The sequence below is a fragment of the Chelonia mydas genome, chromosome 20 (assembly GCF_015237465.2).
Source record: "Chelonia mydas isolate rCheMyd1 chromosome 20, rCheMyd1.pri.v2, whole genome shotgun sequence".
Lineage (NCBI taxonomy): Eukaryota > Metazoa > Chordata > Testudines > Cheloniidae > Chelonia > Chelonia mydas.
In genome coordinates this window covers 14,220,962-14,247,139 of record NC_051260.2, presented here as the reverse complement: position 1 = coordinate 14,247,139, position 26,178 = coordinate 14,220,962, and the positions used below count along the sequence as shown (strand labels likewise).

Below are 26,178 nucleotides of genomic sequence, written 5' to 3'. Positions count from 1 at the left end.
TATTAATCACTTACTCTGGATTTATCAATAAACAAAAGTGATTTCATTAAGTATAAAAAGTAGGATTTAAGTGTTTTCAAGTAATAACAGACAGAACAAAGTAAGTCACCAAGCAAAATAAAGCAAAAACACACAAGTCTAAGCCTAACACATTAAGAAACTGATTACTGGTAAAATCTCACCCTTACAGATGTTCCAATAAGCTTCTGTCATAAATATAAAGAGAAGGCTAACAACCTTTATGTATGCAGTAACATAAAATCCCTCCTGGCCAGATGTACTGAATCACTTTACCTGTTAGGGGTTAAGAAGCTCAGATAACCTGGGTGGCACCTGACCAAAAGGACCAATAAGGAAAGAAGATACTTTCAAATCTGAGGGCGGGAGGGGGAGAGGGTTTTTTTTGTGCTCTCTTTGTTTGTTGCCCCTCTGGATGGAGAGAGAGACCAGGCAGGTAAAACATCTCCTGAAAACATACTTGAAATGCTCCATATAAGATTACAAAAATTGTAAGTAAGGGCAAGGAAATGCGTTAGATTATATTTTGTTTTAGCTTGTGAATTTTCCCTATGCTAAGAGGTAATTTCATTCCTGTTTTGTCACTGGGAAGCAGAGTCAGAGGGGACTCTTCTGTGTTTTAAATCTTTTATTTACCCTGTAAATTTATCTTCCATCCTGATTTTGCAGGTGTGATTCTCTTTTTTTTTATAAATAAAATTCTTCTTTTAAGAACCTGATTGATTTTCAGTGTCCTAAAAACCCAGCAGTTTGGTCTGTGCTCACATTTTAACCAATTGGTTAGTATATTATTCTCAAGCCTCCCCAGGAAACGGGGTGAAGGGGCTTGGGGAATATTTTGTGGAAACAGGGACTCCAAGTGACGCTTTTCCTGAATTTTTGTGTGAATCACCTGGTGGTGGCAGCAATACTGTCCAAGGACAAGGAAAGGATTTGTGCCTTGGGGAAGTTTTTAACCTAAGCTGGTAGAAATAAGCTTAAGGGGTCTTTCATGTGGGTCCCCACATCTGTACCCCAGAGTTCAGAGTGGGGAGGGAACCCTGAGAGCTTCTTTCACAGACTATACTCCTTCCTAGTCTAGGCCCAAACCTTTCCCCTGGTACAGCCCTTGTTAGTTCCAGCAGACATCTTAGGTGGAAAACAGGGGTGTTCTCATGACTGGGACCCCCTTTGTTCTGTTCCACCCCCTTATATAGCTTTAGCACAAGGCGGGAATCTTTTGTCTCCCTGGATCCCCACCGCTCCTTCTAAATGGAAAAGCACCAGGTTTAAGATAGATTCCAGTGTCATGTGACCTTGTCACATGTCCTGTGAGACCTCATTCTTCATTACCCATGTCAGGTACACAGGAAGGCATGCAGGTAAATAAACATTTACAACCAATTGTCCTAGTCAATGGGAGCCATCAAGATTCTAAGCCACCATTAATGGCCCACATAATTACAATAGGACCTCAGAGTTATACTTTATATTTCTAGTTTTAGATACAAGAATGATAAATACATACAAATAGGATGACCACACTCAGTATATTATAAGCATTGTAATGATACCTTACAAGACACCTTTTGCATGAAGCATATTCCAGTTACATTATATTCACACTCATAAGCATATTTCCATAAAACATTATGGAGTGCAATGCCAGAGAGGGGACTGCAGAAGAGAAGAGTGAGGGGGGATTTGATAGCAGTCTTCAACTACCTGAAGCGGGGTTCCAAAGAGGATGGAGCTCGACTGTTCTCAGTGGTCGCAGATGACAGAACAAGAAGCAATGGTCTCAAGTTGCAGCGGGGGAGGTCTAAGCTGGATACTAGGAAACACTATTTCACTAGGAGGATGGTGAAGCACTGGAACGGGTTACCTAGGGAGGTCATGGAATCTCCATCCTTCGAGATTTTTAAGGCCCGGCTTGACAAAGCCCTGGCTGGGATGATTTAGTTGGTGTTGGTCCTGCTTTGAGCAGGGGTTTGGACTAGATGACCTCCTGAGGTCTCTTCCAACCCTGATATTCTATGATGCTATGATAAGACCAGCTCCCCCCACCCTCCATGTCCCACTTTCAGTTCCTGAATAGATAAAATTGCAACTTCCCCTGTTGTTTCCTGTCCATTGCAGGGGTGTTATTTGGGTACACTGTTAATAAACACGTAATAGATGCCCAGAGACCGCCCTGTGCAGAGGAAGAAGAAATGTCACAAGATAAGGAGCGCTGAGCTAAAGCCTCCAGAAAAGAAGCCCCAGTAAAATCTGTGTCATTCAGCAAACGTCCTCTGAGAAAGATCACAACAGGATAAAGTAGGGCAGCTTTCTTGCCTGGTAAGAGAAGGCAGTGGCATAATGAAGAAGCAGCTTATCACCCACCTTGTAGGTAAGTTTGTAAGGAATTGTGTTATTTTCTTCCAATGGGGGCTTGGCAAAAAACAAACAAACTTAACTGAAGCTCTTTGGGGCAGGGAAGGTTTTTTTGTTCTGTGTTTATACAGCACTAGCACTGCGGGGGGCCCAATCCATGATTGAGGCTCGTGAGTGCAATCAATCCTTGTTACCGGTTGAGTTAAAAGCTCATGGAAATTGATGTGTGACGGTAATTGTAAGAGAACCTTTAGGGGGGCCCGTCTAAAACAAGGCAGGATGGAATCTGCCCAGAAGCTAGCACTGTGTGGCAGAGGGTGCCATCTGGATATTATTCTGACCAGGTGTGTGTGTGTGTTAATGTTAGGCATGGAATTAGTCTAGCTGCAGGGGGAGTGGCAGACAAGAAACTGGGAGAGACTCAGAGAAAGAGGAAGAAAGCCAAACAGGAGCTTGTAGACACGGTTTGAATGACCCTGGGAGAAGACCAGAGAGAGATTTTGGGTTTGGTGATGGCTAAAGAGGCTTGGGACTGTAAGAAAAGAAGGTTACAGAGTGGTAGCCGTGTTAGTCAGTATCAGCAAAAACAACGAGGAGCCCTTGTGGCACCTTAGAGACGAACACATTTATTTGGGCATAAACTTTCGTGGGCTAAAACATCTGATGAAGTGGGTTTTAGTCCACGAAAGCTTATGCCCAAATACATTTGGTAGTCTCTAAGATGCCACAAGGACTCCTCGTTGTTGGTTTTTTTAGGAAAAGAAGCTATCCCTGGTTTTTGGTCCCTCCTGCATTTGGAGAAGCAGGACTTGTAACTAGACCAGATTGGAACAAAGGAAATACCAGACTCCATCATGAGTTTCTACTCCCAGTTGGAACATGCCCAGGGCCCAGAACTTCGACTAGCCGCTCGGGCTGAAAAAGGGCAACAATAATTGTCATTGTGTTGGGATCTTTGAGGGGTCGTAGGGTCTTTCAGTGATGGGCATTCAGCCCAGATCTGTGACTTTTCATATAAATGCTAATTTGATCAATGACCCGGAGAAACATGTAGAATCGTTACTGAGAAAGTCAGCAAAAGGCATGCGGATTGGGGAAGTGGTAATAAGGAGGAGGACAGGTCATGGATACAGAAAGATCTGGATCCCTCGGTAAGCTGGGTGCAATCAAACAATATGTATTTCGGTGTGATCAAATATATGGACGCACATCTATGAACAAAGAATGTCGGCCATACTTACAGCATGGGGGGCTCCATCCTGAGAAGCAATGACTCAAACAAAGATTTGGGGGTCATGGTGGATAATCAGCAGAACATGAGGTCTCAGTGTGACCCTGTGACTAAAAGGGCTAATGTGATACTGGGATGCATGAACAGGGGAATCTCCAGTTGGAGAGAGAGGTTATTTTACTCTGTATTTGGCCCTGGTGTGACCCCTGCTGGAATCCTGTGTCCAGTTTTGGGGTCCACAATTCAAGAAGGGTGTTGAAAAAATTGGAGAGGGTTCAGAGAAGAACCACGAGCATGATTAAAAGATTGGTAAACTTGCCTTATAGTGATAGACTCAGGAGCTCAATCTATTTAGCTTAACAAAGAGAAGGTTAAAGGGTGACGTGATCCCAGTCTATAAGTACTGACATGGGAAATAAATATTTGATCATGGGCTTTTCAGTCTAGCGGACAAAGGTCTAACAAGATCCAATGGCTGGAAGTTGAAGCTAGACAAATTCATCCTGGCAATAAGGTACAATTTTTAACAGTGAGGCCAATTAACCATCGGAGCAACCTACCAAGGGTCATGGTGGATTCTCCAGCACTAGAAATCTTTAAATCAAGGTTGGATGTTTTTCTAAAAGATCTGCTCTTGTTCAAACAAGAATTAATTCAGGGAAGTTATTTGGGCATAAGCTTTCGTGGACTAAAACATGGCTCCATGTCTAGTTGGCAGCCGGTGTCAAGTGGAGTGCCCCAGGGGTCGGTCCTGGGGCCGGTTTTGTTCAATATCTTCATAAATGATCTGGAGGATGGTGTGGATTGCACTCTCAGCAAATTTGCGGATGATACTAAACTGGGAGGAGTGGTAGATACGCTGGAGGGGAGGGATAGGATACAGAAGGACCTAGACAAATTGGAGGATTGGGCCAAAAGAAATCTGATGAGGTTCAATAAGGATAAGTGCAGGGTCCTGCACTTAGGATGGAAGAATCCAATGCACCGCTACAGACTAGGGACCGAATGGCTAGGCAGCAGTTCTGCGGAAAAGGACCTAGGGGTGACAGTGGACGAGAAGCTGGATATGAGTCAGCAGTGTGCCCTTGTTGCCAAGAAGGCCAATGGCATTTTGGGATGTATAAGTAGGGGCATAGCGAGCAGATCGAGGGACGTGATCGTTCCCCTCTATTCGACACTGGTGAGGCCTCATCTGGAGTACTGTGTCCAGTTTTGGGCCCCACACTACAAGAAGGATGTGGATAAATTGGAGAGAGTCCAGCGAAGGGCAACAAAAATGATTAGGGGTCTAGAGCACATGACTTATGAGGAGAGGCTGAGGGAGCTGGGATTGTTTAGTCTGCAGAAGAGAAGAATGAGGGGGGATTTGATAGCTGCTTTCAACTACCTGAAAGGGGGTTCCAAAGAGGATGGCTCTAGACTGTTCTCAGTGGTAGCAGATGACAGAACGAGGAGTAATGGTCTCAAGTTGCAATGGGGGAGGTTTAGATTGGATATTAGGAAAAACTTTTTCACTAAGAGGGTGGTGAAACACTGGAATGCGTTACCTAGGGAGGTGGTAGAATCTCCTTCCTTAGAGGTTTTTAAGGTCAGGCTTGACAAAGCCCTGGCTGGGATGATTTAACTGGGACTTGGTCCTGCTTCGAGCAGGGGGTTGGACTAGATGACCTTCTGGGGTCCCTTCCAACCCTGATATTCTATGATTCTATGATTCTATGATTCTATGAAGTTTTGTAGCCTGTATCACACAGGAAGTCAGATTAGATGTTCACAGTTGCCTCCAGATCTATTAATACACCGGTGGCTGGCCACGCTGGGTATCCTTGGGTGTTTTTATTATTAATCACAAATGGCTAATAATGAAGGATTCGTTGGCGTTTGCAGTGTGTGGACTTGATTATTAGTGGTTTGTTATTAATTGTTGCACATTGATTATGAATGATTGGTCTTGGGTGGCTGTTGTTAATCAATAATATATTAAGGTTATTGTCACGGCCCTGTGTGTAGCTAAATAGCTAGGTGCTGTGTGTAGCTAAATAGCAAAAGACACTTCCTGCCCTAAAATTCTTGGTCTTTTTAAGCCCTGATTCTGCAAGGAGCCCCATGCAGAGTCCCCCTGACTTTAACAGGCATGGGGGAGCTGCTTGGGTGAAGATCATTGGAGGATCAGGGCCTTATCTTAAGAGAAGGTGGGTAAAGGGAACTGAGCGGAAGGGTGGGGCCGGAGGACAGATAAGAGTGACACAAGCGTGAGGGGCTGTGCTCATGGCTTTCTAGGCATAAGGTATTTGTTTGTTAATGGGGAGAAGCAAATCACCAGTCTCAGCTGAGCACCAGCTTAGCCCTTGGCCGCTGGGAGTGTCACCAGGATGTATGCCGAGCGCAGCCAAGTAGGCGTCTGTGGATCACAGTACTGCCTAAGTGCTTTTGATGAGCTGGGTCCCTGGGCCTTAACTGTAAGACCCCCGTTCGTCTCAGTGCCAGGACTGTAGACGGGTGTACCCGAGAGCAGACCCGCCCACAGAGCCTGGTGGTGACTTACGATGCTACTTGAAGCACCCAGTTAAAGAATGGAGGGTCGAGTCAGTGAGGCTGCTTCAGGGCACAGGTCTGGAAGGGACCTCCCAGGTCACCCAGTCCAGCCTGGGGCATAGCCAGAGGTGGACCCCGCCACACCCAGTTAGCACCTCGGCCCACCCAGATCCGAGCCTGTGAATGCAGAAGCTGAGAGCGGCATGGGTGTGGATCAGGAGCTCCTGGCTGAAGGCTCTTGGCCTGTCTGAGGAGCAACACAGCCAGCAGGGAGCGGTGCAGGCGGGCCAGCCGCTGCCCCCACACAGGTGCCAATTGGCCCCCTGGGTTAGCCCGTGCCTGTCTGTGGGGTTGTGGGAATCGACCCTCTCCACTGGCCAGCCCAGCCCCCCGGCTCCCTGCACTCAAATCCTTGCCCTGCCCCCAGCCCCCTTCCAATCCTGCCCCCAGCAATCAAACATAACACGCAGTAACATCATAACATGCTGCATGTAGGATTTGCTGTGACGTCAGATCTTTGGTCGTTGCCCAGCCCCCATGAACGGAGGCCCCCCCAATTTCCGCCCTGCGTTTTCTCTCCGAGCGGCCAAGATTCTCTCCGCAAAGCTGAGGGTGGGGGAAGCAAGGGGGTGCCTGGCACCCAGGGGTGAGAGAGGTAAGAGCTTTCCAAGCAAGCCGGCCGAGATTCAAACTGTTCGTGGAAGATAAAGGTGGGAGAGGGGAGAATCCGGGGGCTGCAGGGCCCAGCCTCACCTGAGGCTGAGCAGCTGGGGATCAGGTGGCTATAAAACCCAGCGAGTGGCTCAGCTGGGGTTGGCTGGAGAACTGCAGGGAGCAGGAGGTCTGGGGGAAGTGAGGGGAAGTCAAGGGAACCCCTTGGGTCAGGGGAAGGGATGGTTTGCAGTGGTCCAGTCCCCCGCGATCACACACAATCCTGCCATATCACCCTGTGTATAAATGTATCCAGCCCCGCACTAGAGCCATTGGGAGGCTGATCCAGAACCTCCCTCCTCTGCCAGCTAAAAACCTTCTTGTATTTTCTAGCCTGCAACTTCCCAGCCCCCTTGGATCCATAGGCGGCGAGTTATATGGGCCCATGGTGCCCGCGCTCCATCAATATTTAGGAACGTGGGCCTGCTCCACCAATGTTTGGGCTTACCGCGCTTTGGGGGGTCCCGTGCATCAAGGGGATCCGGGGTCCAGGGCGGCCTGGGGGGTTAGCAGGGAGCCCGGCGCGGGCAGCAGCGAGTGACCCAGCCCCAGCCTGCCCCGCCCTGCCCCACCCCCATTCCAAGGGGGCTGGGAAGGTTCAGGCTAGAAAATACAAGAAGGTTTTTAACTGGCAGAGGAGGGAGGTTCTGGATCAGCCTCCCAATGGGACTAGTCGTCTGTCCAATGGACGTTCTGGGCACCACCAAAAATTATACAAACCTGGTGCCCACGCTTGGATCCAAAATGGAAGCTGCCTCGTGTAACCGGCCGCAGTGCGCTGGGCTGCAAATGCCAAGTTCCTCTGCTCGTATGGTGCCCGGCACGGCCCTTTGTGGGGGAAATGAGGATCAGGCCAATGGGTTTTTTTGAAAGTTTGGTCCCTTTTCTTTTTTAAATCAAACGGCCCCACATGCCTCGGCCTCTCTGAGTTCCCGGTCAGAGGAGAAAGCGTCAAAATAATCCCTCTGTGCGGGGGCTGGCTCCAGTGCAAGTGACAGCAGGAATCGTCTGAGGTTTCCACCTGCCTTCCCAGCTCCAGAGGGGTTTAGACGAGCCGCCGGGCTTCTGGTTGTCCCAGGCAAGGGGCGTTTCTGAACCTCTGGGGGCTCAGCTGTCCCTGGAGTTGGGTAGCCAGCACTGCTTTCGAGGTTACATCACCAAGCAGCGGGGACACTGGAGCAGTGGGAGGAGCGAGTGCCTGCGAACGTCTCTCTCGTGAAGGGGCCCACAGAATGAGCTGAACTCGTGTATCCTTTCGGGTGCTTACTCAGGCTAAACTCCTGCTGGGTCTGAGGGCCAGATCCTCAGCTGCTCACGGCAGTCAAGAGTGCCACGCTGATTTACACCGCCCCGGGATTGGTTCCTGAGTTGAAAACCTTGGGATCTGGCCCATTGAAAACCTGTTACTCTGATAGGTTACGTTCCAGTCGTGCTTAGGGGTCTCAGCTATGATCAGCGGTGTGAAGACAGAGGCTGCTCTGAAGAGTTTATAATCAAAATGGAAAAGCCAGACCCAGGGGAAACAGAGAGGACGAGCAACTTGGCTGAGGTCAACTAGCAAAGCCAGGAAGAGAATCAACCAACCACCCTCCCCTGAGACCCACTGCTCTACCCACTAGGCCACCCAGCCTCCTACTGGGTAAGAGCACTAAAATCCAGTGAAATTTAGAGCCTCCTTGGTTGTTTCTCCTCTTTCAGGCTTTTGCTGGCTCATCTGCTTCAAGGGGACTCAGCATTTCTCCAGCGCTGGTAAGTTAATGCCTAGAAACCTGCACAAAATCTCCAGATCTGAACCCCGGAGTGTCCTGCAGCTGGAGGGGGGCTTTGAACGGGCAAAGAACTTTCCATCCCATTTCCTCCTCCCCTTTCCCCACCTTTCTGTGTATTTTCTTTTTCATTCCCTTCTGCTCTCTTGCGCTGTGTCCCCGCTTGCCACAAAGCCACCTTCTCCGCTGGCAGCTAAACAGGGCTGCGCTTTAATTCAGTGCTCAGCCCTGGTTCCTTCTTCATTTCCCAGTGAACAGGTGCGACGATCCAATGCTGTGCCCTGATTATGCAACGTGCACCAATGCTCGCCAGGGCTACTACTGCACCTGCCAACGTGGGTTTGTATCCACTTCGGGGGCCACGGAGTTCACCGATCCAGCCGTCCGCTGCAATGGTGAGTGTGAACCCTAGAGCTAAGGGACGGGGAGCTCTGTACTGGGGAGACTGCCATGGCGTAGCTCTGGAGCGTGTGATGAAGATAATACATCAGGTACTAGAGAAAAGAGTATCGGGGACTGGAAAGCACGATGCAGTGACTAAGAGAGCCAGGCCAGGCCAATACGTAGCAAAGGAGATTTAATGACTTGGCTTCCCGCAATCTGGCCATCAGCAACCCCAGGAACGGCCAGTCACAGTGGAAAAGAGCAATGGAAATTAGACAGTGGAAACTGCACACAGCCGTGGGTGGGGAAGCTGAGCAACCCAGACTGCGGCCAACTGTGACTGGACTACGGATGGATCACTCGGTCACTGCCCTGTTCTCGTCATTCCCTCTGAAGCACCTGGCACCGGCCACTGTTGGAAGACAGGGTACTGGGCTAGATGGACCTTTGGTCTGACCCAGTCTGGCTGTTCTTGTCGTCTTAATCCAAGGTGTAGGAGGAGTTCTCCCCACCCTCACCCTGATTTAAATCAAATCCACCCTGGAGGGGGGCTCAGGCATGGGGAGGAGACAGGGACAGGCTGGGCAAGGAGACGGGGACTGGGATGAGAAACCTGAGGAGTGCAGAATGGGATGGGGCCAAGGAGCCAGAACTGGGGAAAAGACAGAACTGCGACAAGGACGGATTGGAGGGGATGGGGTGGAAGGAGCCGAGCTTGGGGGAATGGGCGGATGGGTCTGCACCCACTAAACCATGCTCCCTCCAGAGCCTGGAATGGAGGCCAAGATTCCAGAGTCTCACCATTCCTCTGCTGTCAGCAGGGATCTGGGGAACTCCCCGGCAAAGTGCCCCCTCCCTCGCATAGATACTGACAAGCTGCTGCGGCTCTTGGTTTCTCCCTCAGCTCAAGTGGCTGAGGCCTGTGCAATGGATGTTAAGGGTCCAGCTCGGCTGCTGACCCATGTGGCTCTTCGTACGATGCCACATGATGAGTTTTTTCAGTTTGCTTTTGGAAAAAACCTAGGAAAATACATGCACCAAAAATGCCTTTGTTAAAAGACCATTCTCAAGCAGTGGTCCCCAAACTTTTCAGGGTCATGTCCCTCTCTCACCCCTGTCCACCCCTCCTCCCCTCCAGCAGCCGGAGGGAGGCTGCGGCTCCTGGGGTGATGGGGTACACGGACAGGAGTAAGGGGGCTGAGGCTGGCGCTGTGGCCGGGTGCAGAGCTGCAGCTGAGGCTGGGAGTGGTGCCAGCGCAGAGCGGGGCGGCACAGCGGGGCTGGGTAGCGCTCCCTCCCCACCCCCATGGGGGCTGGCCCAGGCCCCGCCATGCCCCCCAAACCTTCCCCTGTGCCCTCCTAGGGGGTGCACCCCACAGTGTGGGGACCACTGTTCTAAAGGTTGCCAGATAATCACTCAGAAGTGAGGAAATGCCAGAAGACAAGTGTTCTCTCTCCCCTTGTGCGTGTGCATTATGCCATAGGCTTTCATTACATGGCCACATTCAGTGCAGGGCTAGATCTGCTCTGGGGGCGAGTCAGGGCTGGGTAGGGAGGGGATTTGTTATCTGCAGGCCCCCAGACTTCCGGTGTAGTGCTGGGCAAGTCACTAGCTGTGTGTTGACTTGAGACCCCGGGGCCTGATCTTCAGACGGGCTGAGCACTCACGGCTGCGCGTGAGATCAAGGTGATCTGGGCTCTGCACATGCAACAGGCTCCCGAAGGCTACGGGCGCTGAGCCATCAGGTCCCGTGTGCCTCAAATGCGGTTCCCCGAATTACTGCTTTGGACCTTACTCTCTCGGGGCCTCAATTCCCCATCTGGAAAATGGGTATAATAGCCCCTCCCCTCGTAGTGATATCAGAGGATCAGCTCCCTCGACACGCAGCCTCCGTTCCTACGCTCCCCACCTCCAGCTTTTCCTTTCCTGGCGTCAGGGGAGGGGGCTGGAGGCCTGTCCTTGCTTCTTCATCAGATGCTTCCAGAAGCGAGCCCAGCTGCCTTGATCCTACCTCCCCACCCACCTATTCTACTAGGCCCACTCTTCCTCATGTGCGGTCGGCTTAAAGAATGAATATGAAGCACACTGAAGATGTAAGACACAGGGTGCAAAGGCTTATTCATTCATTAAATTGTTTCTTCGTCATTTTCCAGCTGATGCGTGTGCAGCTTCATCTGTCTGTCCGGCTTTTGCAACCTGTGAAAACATCCCTGGGAGCCACCGCTGCGCCTGCAAACGTGGGTTTGCCTCTAGCTCTGGGGAGCAGTACTTCACTGATCGAAAAGTGAAGTGCAAAGGTGAGTGGGAGCTCGGAGAAGGGGAGCCGTGCAGTGGGGACACTGTTATGTAGCTTGCACGAGTGTCACCGGGAGTGGCTCTTCCGCTTGCAGGGAAGGTTCGGTATTGAGTACTTCGCTAACTAGAAAGCGTGATGCAGTGACTAAGAAAGCAAGGAAGGGATATATGTGGCCAAGGAGATTCAGTGACTTGGCTTCCCCCGCCTGTCAATCTGTCCCTCCCCAAACCACGGGACAGCCAATAAAATGGAAGAGCCGTAGTGCAGGCTGCACGCAGCCCTGGAGCAGGGCAGGGTGGCATGGGGATGGGTGGCTGAATTCCTCCCGGAGCAGCCCAGGGTGTAGAAAGAGTCCCTTCCAGCCCTGATTCTATTCCTTGTATGGAGGGGAGGAGCACATTATGGCCCCACCTCCTTCCCACCCACTTTTGGGACACCATGATCCACCAGGAGGAATATGGAGGAAAGCGTGATCCTCGCAGAGGACCGCGGGGAGGTTCCTTATGAGCTCCCTCCTCCTATGCACCCATATCCGGGCCACTCACAATCCAGCCACTAAAATGGATAAAAGAAAACTGTTTTTCTCTTTACATGATGCAGTATTAACCTGTGAAACTCCCTGCCACCGTATCCCATGGAGGCTGCAAATTTATCAGGTTTTGAAGAAGGATTAGAGTGTGACATAAATAATGAGAACACCTGAAATGATCGTCAAAAGCATCTAGTACCAGCCACTGTTGAAAGCAGGACTCCAGGCTAGATGGGTCCCTAGTCTGAGCCAGTTCTGGCACAGAGCAGAGCGATCGATCCAAGAGGCCACTGAGGCTGGTGGAAAGATTCTCACTGACTCCAGTGGGCTTTGGATCAGGGTGCGGGAGGCCTGTGCAGTAAATCCCTGGTGTTCGAGCATCGCTCAGATCCAACGTGGATTCCCTCCCCTAGATATTGACGAATGTTCCCGGGACCCATCGCCCTGCGGCCCCAACTCCGTGTGCACCAACAAACGGGGCAGTTACACCTGCACGTGTCCCCCAGGCTACCTCCCCCCCAGCCAGCCTGGCATCCCGTTCAGCTGCACAGGTAAGCGTCCAAGCAACCTTCCCCGCAACCTTCCAAGCAACCTAGCCCTTGCCCATGAGAAGGACAAAATCTGAGCCCCCACCCTGGTTTGAAACAGCTTCTCTGCCCAGTCAGGGTGGCCTTCTCTAGGGGGACATAGATAGTCCTGGGGCCACAGAGTGTCTGTCCAGTTCACAGGTGACGGCTAAAGTGTATTATCATGTTCAGCACCGGGTGGCCCCCTGCATACCGTACTTGGCCAGAGCCGGGACCAGCTGTCGCTGGCTGTGTGTAAAAGCACCAAGGGGAACAGTCTCTGGTCTCTCTCTGGGATGGAGCCAGTCCATGGTGGGTACAGGAACCGGACCCGGGTGCCTCAGCCCGGCAACATGCTGTGACCAGATACTCAAGGGGGAGAGCCAGGTTCCAGGCCCCTGGCTGCAATGACTGTGTTCCCCAAGCGGAGAGCTTGAGAGATACCAGCCGTGTAGCCTAGTGGTTAGGGCTCTCTCCGGGGAGATTGGGAGACCAGGGTTGTAGATGAGGCAGAGAGGGGGAAATTGACCCTTCGTGTCCCGTATCTCAGGTGCACGCGCTACTCACTGGGCTATCGGTTCCAAAGGATTGTGGGGGAGGCGGTATCACCTCCCCTCCACTTCTCCTTGAAAAAGGGTGACCAGACTCCTGCATGTGAATCCTGACTCCCCATCCCTCCGCCCCTCCTTGCTCCAGCTACCCCACCTGACTCTCCTCCCAAAGCTGAGGAGAGAACCCAGACATCCTGGCTCCCGCTTCTCAGGCCACTAGCACCCGCTGCCTCTTGGGAATGGGAAGCATTTTGCAAACCTGTTGGGAACCATATTCCTGGCATGGTGCCCCCTCCGATGCCAGCTGCTGGGACCTGCCTTCTTGCCCCACAACTCCAATCAAGGGAAGGCTCCGTTGTGCAGAGCTGGACCCATTGCTCCTTCCCCTGTCCCAGATATCGACGAGTGTCTGGATCTGGCGTCGTGCCCTGCGTCCGCCACCTGCACCAACACCCCAGGAAGCCACTTCTGCACCTGCAATACCGGGTTTGCATCCAGTTCTGGGGAGCAGCGCTTCACCGAGCCAGCAGCGCAGTGCAATGGTGAGTGCTGGTTCTGGCACAGAGCAGAGCGATCGATCCAAGAGGCCACTGAGGCTGGTGGAAAGTTTCTCACTGACTCCAGTGGGCTTTGGACCAGGGTGTGGGTGGCCTGTGGCAATAAATCCCTGGTGTTCTAGCATCGCTCAGGTCCAACGTGGATTCCCTCCCCTAGATATTGACGAATGTTCCCGGGACCCATCGCCCTGCGGCCCCAGCTCCGTGTGCACCAACACCGTGGGCAGTTACGCTTGCACGTGTCCCCCAGGCTACCTCCCCCCCAGCCAGCCTGGCATCCCATTCAGCTGCACAGGTAAGCGTCCCGTGGGGGGGCTGTGGGTGGATCTCTGGGGGTGGGAGGCTGAGGCCGGCTCTCCGGTCGTCCCGCAGACGAGAGCGAGGGTCTGAGCGGCTCCAGCTGCCCACCCTGGTGTGCGATTGTCTCCAGAGCCCTGGGAGCTGGGGCAAGCTGGCTGTGTCTTCACGGCTGGCTCAACAGGGTTGCTCAGTGGGTGGGGCGACTGCCCGGGAATGAGGAGACGGGAGTTCCAGTCCCGGCGCTGCCCTGACTTACGGAGCCTCTGCCCCTCTCCTGGCCTCTGTCCCCCTCCTGCATTTTGTCTTGTTGGATTGTGCAGCGCCTAGCGCAGTGGGGCCTGTAAGTGCTACCGTAATGCATGTAATAAACACACAGACTAATTCTAAGTCATCTCCTGGCAGATGTGGATGAATGTGCCCAAAACCCTGCAATCTGCGGGCCCAATGCCTCCTGCCTCAACACACCTGGGAGCTACACCTGCCAGTGCTCACCAGGGCACCTTCCCTCTACGCCAGGGCCGTGGGTACCCGGAACAACCCTCTGCACAGGTGACCATCCAAGCAACCTTCCCCAGCCTCTCGCCTCCGAGAAGGACAAAATCTGAGCCCCCACCCTGGTTTGAAACAGCTTCTCTGCCCAGTCAGGGTGGGCTTCTCTAGGGGGACATAGATAGTCCTGGGTCCAGAGAGTGTCTGTCCAGTTCACAGGTGACGGCTAAAGTGTATTATCATGTTCAGCACCGGGTGGCCCCCTGCATACCGTACTTGGCCGGAGCCTGGACCAGCTGTCGCTGGCTGTGTGTAAAAGCACCAAGGGGAACAGTCTCTGGTCTCTCTCTGGGATGGAGCCAGTCCACGGCGGGTACAGGAACCTGACCTGGGTGCCTCAGCCCAGCAACCTGCTGTGACCAGATACTCAAGGGGGAGAGCCAGGTTCCAGGCCCCTGGCTGCAATGACTGTGTTCCCCAAGCGGAGAGCTTGAGAGATACCAGCCGTGTAGCCTAGTGGTTAGGGCTCTCTCCGGGGAGATTGGGAGACCGAGGGTTGTAGATGAGGCAGAGAGGGGGAAATTGACCCTTTGTGTCCCCTATCTCAGGTGCACGTGCTAGCCACTGGGCTATCGGTGCCAAGGGGTTTTGTGGGAGGCGGTATCACCCCCCCTCCACTTCTCCTTGAAAAAGGGTGACCAGACTCCTGCATGTGAATCCTGACTCCCCCTCCCTCCGCCCCTCCTTGCTCCAGCTACCCAACCTGACTCTCCTCCCAAAGCTGAGGAGAGAACCCAGGCATCCTGGCTCCCGCTTCTCAGGCCACTAGCACTCGCTGCCTCTTGGGAATGGGCAGCATTTTGCAAACCTGTTGGGAACCATATTCCTGGCACGGTGCCCCCTCTGGTGCCAGCTGCTGGGATCTGCCTTGTCCCCTGCCCCCCACCATCAAGGGAAGGCTCCGTTGTGCAGAGCTGGACCCATTGCTCCTTCCCCTGTCCCAGATATCGACGAGTGTCTGGATCTGGCGTCGTGCCCTGCGTCCGCCACCTGCACCAACACCCCAGGAAACCACTTCTGCACCTGCAATACCGGGTTTGCATCCAGTTCTGGGGAGCAGCGCTTCACCGAGCCAGCAGCGCAGTGCAACGGTGAGTGCTGGTTCTGGCACAAATCAGAGCGATCGATCCAAGAGGCCACTGAGGCTGGTGGAAAGATTCTCACTGACTCCAATGGGCTTTGGACCAGGGTATGGGTGGCCTGTGGCAATAAATCCCTGGTGTTCGAGCATCGCTCAGGTCCAACGTGGATTCCCTCCCCTAGATATTGACGAATGTTCCTGGGACCCATCGCCCTGCGGCCCCAGCTCCATGTGCACCAACACCCTGGGCAGTTACACCTGCACGTGTTCCCCAGGCTACCTCCCCCCCAGCCAGCCTGGCATCCCATTCAGCTGCACAGGTAAGCGTCCCGTAGGGGGCTGTGGGTGGAGGTCGGGGGGTGGGAGGCTGAGGCCGGCTGTCCGGTCGTCCCGCAGATGAGAGCGAGGGTCTGAGCGGCTCCAGCTGCCCACCCTGGAGTGCGACTGTCTCCAGAGCCCTGGGAGCTGGGGCAAGCTGGCTGTGTCTTCACGGCTGGCTCAACAGGGTTGCTCAGTGGGTGGGGTGGCTGCCCGGGAATGAGGAGACGGGAGATCCAGTCCCGGCGCTGCCCTGACCTACGGAGTCTCTGCCCCTCTCCTGGCCTCTGTCCCCCTCCCGCACTTTGTCTTGTTGGACTGTGCAGCGCCTAGCGCAGTGGGGCCTGTAGGTGCTACCGTAATGCATGTAATAAACACACAGACTAATTCCAAGTCATCTCCTGGCAGATGTGGATGAATGTGCCCGAAAGCCTGCAATCTGCGGGCCCAATGCCTCCTGCCTCAACACACCTGGGAGCTACACCTGCCAGTGCTCACCAGGGCACCTTCCCTCTACGCCAGGGCCGTGGGTGCCCGGAACAACCCTCTGCACAGGTGAGCATCCAAGCCACCTTCCCCAGCCTCTCCCCCCCGAGAAGGACAAAATCTGAGCCCCCACCCTGTTTTGAAACAGCTTCTCTGCCCAGTCAGGGTGGGCTTCTCTAAGGGGACATAGATATTCCTGGGGCCAGAGAGTGTCTGTCCAGTTCACAGGTGATGGCTAAAGTGTATTATCATGTTGAGCTCCGGGTGGCCCCCTGCATAACGTACTTGGCCGGAGCCTGGACCAACTGTCGCTGGCTGTGTGTAAAAGCACCAAGGGGAACAGTCTCTGGTTTCTCTCTGGGATGGAGCCAGTCCACGGTGGGTACAGGAACCGGACCCGGGTGCCTCAGCCCAGCAACCTGCTGTGACCAGATACTGAAGGGGGAGAGCCAGGTTCCAGGCCCCTGGCTGCAATGACTGTGTTCCCCAAGCGGAGAGCTTGAGAGATACCAGCCGTGTAGCCTAGTGGTTAGGGCTCTCTCCGGGGAGATTGGGAGACCGAGGGTTGTAGATCAGGCAGAGAGGGAGAAATTGACCCTTCGTGTCCCGTATCTCAGGTGCACGCACTACCCACTGGGCTATCGGTTCCAAAGGATTTTGTGGGAGGCGGTAAACTCCCCCTCCACTTCTCCTTGAAAAAGGGTGACCAGACTCCTGGATGTGAATCCCAACTCCCCCTCCCTCCGCCCCTCTTTGCTCCAGCCACCCCACCTGACTCTCCTCCCAAAGCCGAGGAGAGAACCCAGGAACCCTGGCTCCCGCTTCTCAGGCCACTAGCACCCGCTGCCTCTTGGGAATGGGCAGCATTTTGCAAACCTGTTGGGAACCATATTCCTGGCACGGTGCCCCCTCCGATGCCAGCTGCTGGGATCTGCCTTGTCCCCTCCGCCCCCCACCATCAAGGGAAGGCTCCGTTGTGCAGAGCGGGACCCATTGCTCCTTCCCCTGTCCCAGATATCGACGAGTGTCTGGATCTGGCGTCGTGCCCTGCGTCCGCCACCTGCACCAACACCCCAGGAAGCCACTTCTGCACCTGCAATACCGGGTTTGCATCCAGTTCTGGGGAGCAGCGCTTCACCGAGCCAGCAGCGCAGTGCAATGGTGAGTGCTGGTTCTGGCACAGAGCAGAGCGATCGATCCAAGAGGCCACTGAGGCTGGTGGAAAGTTTCTCACTGACTCCAGTGGGCTTTGGATCAGGGTGTGGGTGGCCTGTGGCAATAAATCCCTGGTGTTCGAGCATCGCTCAGGTCCAACGTGGATTCCCTCCCCTAGATATTGACGAATGTTCCTGGGACCCATCGCCCTGCGGCCCCAGCTCCATGTGCACCAACACCGTGGGCAGTTACGCTTGCACGTGTCCCCCAGGCTACCTCCCCCCCAGCCAGCCTGGCATCCCGTTCAGCTGCACAGGTAAGCGTCCCGTGGGGGGGCTGTGGGTGGATCTCTGGGGGTGGGAGGCTGAGGCCGGCTCTCCGGTCGTCCCGCAGATGAGAGCGAGAGTCCGAGCGGCTCCAGCTGCCCACCCTGGAGTGCGACTGTCTCCAGAGCCCTGGGAGCTGGGGCAAGCTGGCTGTGTCTTCACGGCTGGCTCAACAGGGTTGCTCAATGGGTCGGGCGGCTGCCCGGGAATGAGGAGACGGGAGTTCCAGTCCCGGCGCTGCCCTGACTTACGGAGTCTCTGCCCCTCTCCTGGCCTCTCTCCCCCTCCCGCACTTTGTCTTGTTGGACTGTGCAGCGCCTAGCGCAGTGGGGCCTGTAGGTGCTACCGTAATGCATGTAATAAACACACAGACTAATTCCAAGTCATCTCCTGGCAGATGTGGATGAATGTGCCCGAAAGCCTGCAATCTGCAGGCCCAATGCCTCCTGCCTCAACACACCTGGGAGCTACACCTGCCAGTGCTCACCAGGGCACCTTCCCTCTACGCCAGGGCCGTGGGTACCCGGAACAACCCTCTGCACAGGTGAGCATCCAAGCAACCTTCCCCGGCCTCTCGCCCCCAAGAAGGACAAAATCTGAGCCCCCACCCTGTTTTGAAACAGCTTCTCTGCCCAGTCAGGGTGGACTTCTCTAGGGGGACATAGATAGTCCTGGGTCCAGAGAGTGTCTGTCCAGTTCACAGGTGACGGCTAAAGTGTATTATCATGTTCAGCACCGGGTGGCCCCCTGCATACCGTACTTGGCCGGAGCCTGGACCAGCTGTCGCTGGCTGTGTGTAAAAGCACCAAGGGGAACAGTCTCTGGTCTATCTCTGGGATGGAGCCAGTCCACGGTGGGTACAGGAACCTGACCCGGGTGCCTCAGCCCAGCAACCTGCTGTGACCAGATACTGAAGGGGGAGAGCCAGGTTCCAGGCCCCTGGCTGCAATGACTGTGTTCCCCAAGCGGAGAGCTTGAGAGATACCAGCCGTGTAGCCTAGTGGTTAGGGCTCTCTCCGGGGAGATTGGGAGACCGAGGGTTGTAGATGAGGCAGAGAGGGGGAAATTGACCTTTCGTGTCCCCTATCTCAGGTGCACGCGCTACCCACTGGGCTATCGGTTCCAAAGGATTGTGGGGGAGGCGGTATCACCCCCCCTCCACTTCTCCTTGAAAAAGGGTGACCAGACTCCTGCATGTGAATCCTGACTCTCCGTCCCTCCGCCCCTCCTTGCTCCAGCTACCCCACCTGACTTTCCTCCCAAAGCTGAGGAGAGAACCCAGGCATCCTGGCTCCCGTTTCTCAGGCCACTAGCATCCGCTGCCCCTTGGGAATGGGCAGCATTTTGCACACCTGGTGGGAACCATATTCCTGGCACGGTGCCCCCTCCGATGCCAGCTGCTGGGACCTGCCTTCTTTCCCCCTGCCCCCCACCATCAAGGGAAGGCTCCGTTGTGCAGAGCTGGACCCATTGCTCCTTCCCCTGTCCCAGATATCGACGAGTGTCTGGATCTGGCGTCGTGCCCTGCGTCCGCCACCTGCACCAACACCCCAGGAAGCCACTTCTGCACCTGCAATACCGGGTTTGCATCCAGTTCTGGGGAGCAGCGCTTCACCGAGCCAGGAGCGCAGTGCAACGGTGAGTGCTGGTTCTGGCACAGAGCAGAGCGATCGATCCAAGAGGCCACTGAGGCTGGTGGAAAGTTTCTCACTGACTCCAGTGGGCTTTGGATCAGGGTGTGGGTGGCCTGTGGCAATAAATCCCTGGTGTTCGAGCATCGCTCAGGTCCAACGTGGATTCCCTCCCCTAGATATTGACGAATGTTCCCGGGACCCATCGCCCTGCGGCCCCAGCTCCGTGTGCACCAACACCGTGGGCAGTTACGCTTGCACGTGTCCCCCAGGCTACCTCCCCCCCAGCCAGCCTGGCATCCCATTCAGCTGCACAGGTAAGCGTCCCGTGGGGGGCTGTGGGTGGATCTCTGAGGGTGGGAGGCTGAGGCCGGCTGTCCGGTCGTCCCGCAGACGAGAGCGAGGGTCTGAGTGGCTCCAGCTGCCCACCCTGGTGTGCGACTGTCTCCAGATCCCTGGGAGCTGGGGCAAGCTGGCTGTGTCTTCACGGCTGGCTCAACAGGGTTGCTCAGTGGGTGGGGCGGCTGCCCGGGAATGAGGAGACGGGAGTTCCAGTCCCGGCGCTGCCCTGACCTACGGAGTCTCTGCCCCTCTCCTGGCATCTCTCCCCCTCCCGCACTTTGTCTTGTTGGACTGTGCAGCGCCTAGCGCAGTGGGGCCTGTAGGTGCTACCGTAATGCATGTAATAAACACACAGACTAATTCCAAGTCATCTCCTGGCAGATGTGGATGAATGTGCCCGAAAGCCTGCAATCTGCGGGCCCAATGCCTCCTGCCTCAACACACCTGGGAGCTACACCTGCCAGTGCTCACCAGGGCACCTTCCCTCTACGCCAGGGCCGTGGGTGCCCGGAACAACCCTCTGCACAGGTGACCATCCAAGCAACCTTCCCCAGCCTCTCCCCCCCGAGAAGGACAAAATCTGAGCCCCCACCCTGTTTTGAAACAGCTTCTCTGCCCAGTCAGGGTGGGCTTCTCTAGGGGGACATAGATAGTTCTGGGTCCAGAGAGTGTCTGTCCAGTTCACAGGTGACGGCTAAAGTGTATTATCATGTTCAGCACCGGGTGGCCCCCTGCATAACGTACTTGGCCGGAGCCTGGACCAGCTGTCGCTGGCTGTGTGTAAAAGCACCAAGGGGAACAGTCTCTGATCTATCTCTGGGATGGAGCCAGTCCACGGTGGGTACAGGAACCTGACCCGGGTGCCTCAGTCCAGCAACCTGCTGTGACCAGATACTGAAGGGGGAGAGCCAGGTTCCAGGCCCCTGGCTGCAATGACTGTGTTCCCCAAGCGGAGAGCTTGAGAGATACCAGCCGTGTAGCCTAGTGGTTAGGGCTCTCTCCGGGGAGATTGGGAGACCAAGGGTTGTAGAAGAGGCAGAGAGGGGGAAATTGACCCTTCGTGTCCCGTATCTCAGGTGCACGCGGTACTCACTGGGCTATCGGTTCCAAAGGATTGTGGGGGAGGCGGTATCACCCCCCCTCCACTTCTCCTTGAAAAAGGGTGACCAGACTCCTGCATGTGAATCCTGACTCTCCGTCCCTCCGCCTCTCCTTGCTCCAGCTACCCCACCTGACTTTCCTCCCAAAGCTGAGGAGAGAACCCAGGTATCCTGGCTCCCGCTTCTCAGGCCACTAGCACCCTTGGGAATGGGCAGCATTTTGCAAACCTGTTGGGAACCATATTCCTGGCACGGTGCCCCCTCCGATGCCAGCTGCTGGGACCTGCCTTCTTTCCCCCTGCCCCCCACCATCAAGGGAAGGCTCCGTTGTGCAGAGCGGGACCCATTGCTCCTTCCCCTGTCCCAGATATCGACGAGTGTCTGGATCTGGCGTCGTGCCCTGCTTCCGCCACCTGCACCAACACCCCAGGAAGCCACTTCTGCACCTGCAATACCGGGTTTGCATCCAGTTCTGGGGAGCAGCGCTTCACCGAGCCAGCAGCGCAGTGCAACGGTGAGTGCTGGTTCTGGCACAGAGCAGAGCGATCGATCCAAGAGGCCACTGAGGCTGGTGGAAAGTTTCTCACTGACTCCAGTGGGCTTTGGATCAGGGTGTGGGTGGCCTGTGGCAATAAATCCCTGGTGTTCGAGCATCGCTCAGGTCCAACGTGGATTCCCTCCCCTAGATATTGACGAATGTTCCCGGGACCCATCGCCCTGCGGCCCCAGCTCCGTGTGCACCAACACCGTGGGCAGTTACGCTTGCACGTGTCCCCCAGGCTACCTCCCCCCCAGCCAGCCTGGCATCCCGTTCAGCTGCACAGGTAAGCGTCCCGTGGGGGGCTGTGGGTGGATCTCTGGGGGTGGGAGGCTGAGGCCGGCTCTCCGGTCGTCCCGCAGACGAGAGCGAGGGTCTGAGCGGCTCCAGCTGCCCACCCTGGTGTGCGACTGTCTCCAGAGCCCTGGGAGCTGGGGCAAGCTGGCTGTGTCTTCACGGCTGGCTCAACAGGGTTGCTCAGTGGGTGGGGTGGCTGCCCGGGAATGAGGAGACGGGAGATCCAGTCCCGGCGCTGCCCTGACTTACGGAGTCTCTGCCCCTCTCCTGGCCTCTCTCCCCCTCCCGCACTTTGTCTTGTTGGACTGTGCAGCGCCTAGCGCAGTGGGGCCTGTAGGTGCTACCGTAATGCATGTAATAAACACACAGACTAATTCCAAGTCATCTCCTGGCAGATGTGGATGAATGTGCCCGAAAGCCTGCAATCTGCGGGCCCAATGCCTCCTGCCTCAACACACCTGGGAGCTACACCTGCCAGTGCTCACCAGGGCACCTTCCCTCTACGCCAGGGCCGTGGGTACCCGGAACAACCCTCTGCACAGGTGAGCATCCAAGCAACCTTCCCCGGCCTCTCGCCCCCAAGAAGGACAAAATCTGAGCCCCCACCCTGTTTTGAAACAGCTTCTCTGCCCAGTCAGGGTGGACTTCTCTAGGGGGACATAGATAGTCCTGGGTCCAGAGAGTGTCTGTCCAGTTCACAGGTGACGGCTAAAGTGTATTATCATGTTCAGCACCGGGTGGCCCCCTGCATAACGTACTTGGCCGGAGCCTGGACCAGCTGTCGCTGGCTGTGTGTAAAAGCACCAAGGGGAACAGTCTCTGGTCTATCTCTGGGATGGAGCCAGTCCACGGTGGGTACAGGAACCTGACCCGGGTGCCTCAGCCCAGCAACCTGCTGTGACCAGATACTGAAGGGGGAGAGCCAGGTTCCAGGCCCCTGGCTGCAATGACTGTGTTCCCCAAGCGGAGAGCTTGAGAGATACCAGCCGTGTAGCCTAGTGGTTAGGGCTCTCTCCGGGGAGATTGGGAGACCGAGGGTTGTAGATGAGGCAGAGAGGGGGAAATTGACCTTTCGTGTCCCCTATCTCAGGTGCACGCGCTACCCACTGGGCTATCGGTTCCAAAGGATTGTGGGGGAGGCGGTATCACCCCCCCTCCACTTCTCCTTGAAAAAGGGTGACCAGACTCCTGCATGTGAATCCTGACTCTCCGTCCCTCCGCCCCTCCTTGCTCCAGCTACCCCACCTGACTTTCCTCCCAAAGCTGAGGAGAGAACCCAGGCATCCTGGCTCCCGTTTCTCAGGCCACTAGCATCCGCTGCCTCTTGGGAATGGGCAGCATTTTGCACACCTGGTGGGAACCATATTCCTGGCACGGTGCCCCCTCCGATGCCAGCTGCTGGGACCTGCCTTCTTTCCCCCTGCCCCCCACCATCAAGGGAAGGCTCCGTTGTGCAGAGCTGGACCCATTGCTCCTTCCCCTGTCCCAGATATCGACGAGTGTCTGGATCTGGCGTCGTGCCCTGCGTCCGCCACCTGCACCAACACCCCAGGAAGCCACTTCTGCACCTGCAATACCGGGTTTGCATCCAGTTCTGGGGAGCAGCGCTTCACCGAGCCAGCAGCGCAGTGCAACGGTGAGTGCTGGTTCTGGCACAGAGCAGAGCGATCGATCCAAGAGGCCACTGAGGCTGGTGGAAAGTTTCTCACTGACTCCAGTGGGCTTTGGATCAGGGTGTGGGTGGCCTGTGGCAATAAATCCCTGGTGTTCGAGCATCGCTCAGGTCCAACGTGGATTCCCTCCCCTAGATATTGACGAATGTTCCCGGGACCCATCGCCCTGCGGCCCCAGCTCCGTGTGCACCAACACCGTGGGCAGTTACGCTTGCACGTGTCCCCCAGGCTACCTCCCCCCCAGCCAGCCTGGCATCCCGTTCAGCTGCACAGGTAAGCGTCCCGTGGGGGGCTGTGGGTGGATCTCTGAGGGTGGGAGGCTGAGGCCGGCTGTCCGGTCGTCCCGCAGACGAGAGCGAGGGTCTGAGTGGCTCCAGCTGCCCACCCTGGTGTGCGACTGTCTCCAGATCCCTGGGAGCTGGGGCAAGCTGGCTGTGTCTTCACGGCTGGCTCAACAGGGTTGCTCAGTGGGTTGGGCGGCTGCCCGGGAATGAGGAGACGGGAGTTCCAGTCCCGGCGCTGCCCTGACCTACGGAGTCTCTGCCCCTCTCCTGGCATCTCTCCCCCTCCCGCACTTTGTCTTGTTGGACTGTGCAGCGCCTAGCGCAGTGGGGCCTGTAGGTGCTACCATAATGCATGTAATAAACACACAGACTAATTCCAAGTCATCTCCTGGCAGATGTGGATGAATGTGCCCGAAAGCCTGCAATCTGCGGGCCCAATGCCTCCTGCCTCAACACACCTGGGAGCTACACCTGCCAGTGCTCACCAGGGCACCTTCCCTCTACGCCAGGGCCGTGGGTGCCCGGAACAACCCTCTGCACAGGTGACCATCCAAGCAACCTTCCCCAGCCTCTCCCCCCCGAGAAGGACAAAATCTGAGCCCCCACCCTGTTTTGAAACAGCTTCTCTGCCCAGTCAGGGTGGGCTTCTCTAGGGGGACATAGATAGTTCTGGGTCCAGAGAGTGTCTGTCCAGTTCACAGGTGACGGCTAAAGTGTATTATCATGTTCAGCACCGGGTGGCCCCCTGCATAACGTACTTGGCCGGAGCCTGGACCAGCTGTCGCTGGCTGTGTGTAAAAGCACCAAGGGGAACAGTCTCTGATCTATCTCTGGGATGGAGCCAGTCCACGGTGGGTACAGGAACCTGACCCGGGTGCCTCAGCCCAGCAACCTGCTGTGACCAGATACTGAAGGGGGAGAGCCAGGTTCCAGGCCCCTGGCTGCAATGACTGTGTTCCCCAAGCGGAGAGCTTGAGAGATACCAGCCGTGTAGCCTAGTGGTTAGGGCTCTCTCCGGGGAGATTGGGAGACCAAGGGTTGTAGAAGAGGCAGAGAGGGGGAAATTGACCCTTCGTGTCCCGTATCTCAGGTGCACGCGCTACTCACTGGGCTATCGGTTCCAAAGGATTGTGGGGGAGGCGGTATCACCCCCCCTCCACTTCTCCTTGAAAAAGGGTGACCAGACTCCTGCATGTGAATCCTGACTCTCCGTCCCTCCGCCTCTCCTTGCTCCAGCTACCCCACCTGACTTTCCTCCCAAAGCTGAGGAGAGAACCCAGGTATCCTGGCTCCCGCTTCTCAGGCCACTAGCACCCTTGGGAATGGGCAGCATTTTGCAAACCTGTTGGGAACCATATTCCTGGCACGGTGCCCCCTCCGATGCCAGCTGCTGGGACCTGCCTTCTTTCCCCCTGCCCCCCACCATCAAGGGAAGGCTCCGTTGTGCAGAGCGGGACCCATTGCTCCTTCCCCTGTCCCAGATATCGACGAGTGTCTGGATCTGGCGTCGTGCCCTGCTTCCGCCACCTGCACCAACACCCCAGGAAGCCACTTCTGCACCTGCAATACCGGGTTTGCATCCAGTTCTGGGGAGCAGCGCTTCACCGAGCCAGCAGCGCAGTGCAACGGTGAGTGCTGGTTCTGGCACAGAGCAGAGCGATCGATCCAAGAGGCCACTGAGGCTGGTGGAAAGTTTCTCACTGACTCCAGTGGGCTTTGGATCAGGGTGTGGGTGGCCTGTGGCAATAAATCCCTGGTGTTCGAGCATCGCTCAGGTCCAACGTGGATTCCCTCCCCTAGATATTGACGAATGTTCCCGGGACCCATCGCCCTGCGGCCCCAGCTCCGTGTGCACCAACACCGTGGGCAGTTACGCTTGCACGTGTCCCCCAGGCTACCTCCCCCCCAGCCAGCCTGGCATCCCGTTCAGCTGCACAGGTAAGCGTCCCGTGGGGGGCTGTGGGTGGATCTCTGGGGGTGGGAGGCTGAGGCCGGCTCTCCGGTCGTCCCGCAGACGAGAGCGAGGGTCTGAGCGGCTCCAGCTGCCCACCCTGGTGTGCGACTGTCTCCAGAGCCCTGGGAGCTGGGGCAAGCTGGCTGTGTCTTCACGGCTGGCTCAACAGGGTTGCTCAGTGGGTGGGGTGGCTGCCCGGGAATGAGGAGACGGGAGATCCAGTCCCGGCGCTGCCCTGACTTACGGAGTCTCTGCCCCTCTCCTGGCCTCTCTCCCCCTCCCGCACTTTGTCTTGTTGGACTGTGCAGCGCCTAGCGCAGTGGGGCCTGTAGGTGCTACCGTAATGCATGTAATAAACACACAGACTAATTCCAAGTCATCTCCTGGCAGATGTGGATGAATGTGCCCGAAAGCCTGCAATCTGCGGGCCCAATGCCTCCTGCCTCAACACACCTGGGAGCTACACCTGCCAGTGCTCACCAGGGCACCTTCCCTCTACGCCAGGGCCGTGGGTTCCCGGAACAACCCTCTGCACAGGTGAGCTTCCAAGCCACCTTCCCCGGCCTCTCGCTCTAGCCCTTGCCCCCGAGAAGGACAAAATCTGAGCCCCCACCCTGTTTTGAAACAGCTTCTCTGCCCAGTCAGGG

General features: G+C 55.8%; 1 protein-coding gene across 15 annotated transcripts in view; it reads left to right on the top strand.

Moving 5' to 3' along the window:
- Window positions 1–2,185: 2,185 nt before the first annotated feature.
- Window positions 2,186–26,178, top strand: part of LOC102941444 (adhesion G protein-coupled receptor E1) — a 40,510-nt gene continuing 16,517 nt past the window's right edge. For 3 of the 15 annotated variants that reach the window (XR_005223646.2, XM_037887882.2, XM_037887881.2), the window contains exons 1-26: window positions 2,186–2,389; window positions 8,546–8,596; window positions 8,865–9,008; window positions 11,152–11,295; window positions 12,237–12,374; window positions 13,336–13,482; window positions 13,655–13,792; window positions 14,200–14,346; window positions 15,291–15,437; window positions 15,610–15,747; window positions 16,154–16,300; window positions 17,246–17,392; window positions 17,565–17,702; window positions 18,110–18,256; window positions 19,204–19,350; window positions 19,523–19,660; window positions 20,067–20,213; window positions 21,153–21,299; window positions 21,472–21,609; window positions 22,016–22,162; window positions 23,110–23,256; window positions 23,429–23,566; window positions 23,973–24,119; window positions 25,059–25,205; window positions 25,378–25,515; window positions 25,922–26,068. Coding sequence is in view for 14 of the 15 variants with exons in the window: in XM_037887882.2 (XP_037743810.1) it covers window positions 2,359–2,389; window positions 8,546–8,596; window positions 8,865–9,008; window positions 11,152–11,295; window positions 12,237–12,374; window positions 13,336–13,482; window positions 13,655–13,792; window positions 14,200–14,346; window positions 15,291–15,437; window positions 15,610–15,747; window positions 16,154–16,300; window positions 17,246–17,392; window positions 17,565–17,702; window positions 18,110–18,256; window positions 19,204–19,350; window positions 19,523–19,660; window positions 20,067–20,213; window positions 21,153–21,299; window positions 21,472–21,609; window positions 22,016–22,162; window positions 23,110–23,256; window positions 23,429–23,566; window positions 23,973–24,119; window positions 25,059–25,205; window positions 25,378–25,515; window positions 25,922–26,068 (3,532 nt within the window). In the remaining variant the exon portion in view is untranslated. Of the gene's footprint in view, window positions 2,390–8,545; window positions 8,597–8,864; window positions 9,009–10,698; window positions 10,829–11,151; window positions 11,296–12,236; window positions 12,375–13,335; window positions 13,483–13,654; window positions 13,793–14,199; window positions 14,347–15,290; window positions 15,438–15,609; window positions 15,748–16,153; window positions 16,301–17,245; window positions 17,393–17,564; window positions 17,703–18,109; window positions 18,257–19,203; window positions 19,351–19,522; window positions 19,661–20,066; window positions 20,214–21,152; window positions 21,300–21,471; window positions 21,610–22,015; window positions 22,163–23,109; window positions 23,257–23,428; window positions 23,567–23,972; window positions 24,120–25,058; window positions 25,206–25,377; window positions 25,516–25,921; window positions 26,069–26,178 lie in introns of those variants that run through there. The other 12 variants (XM_037887883.2, XM_037887884.2, XM_037887886.2 and 9 more) reach the window with 12 other exon arrangements.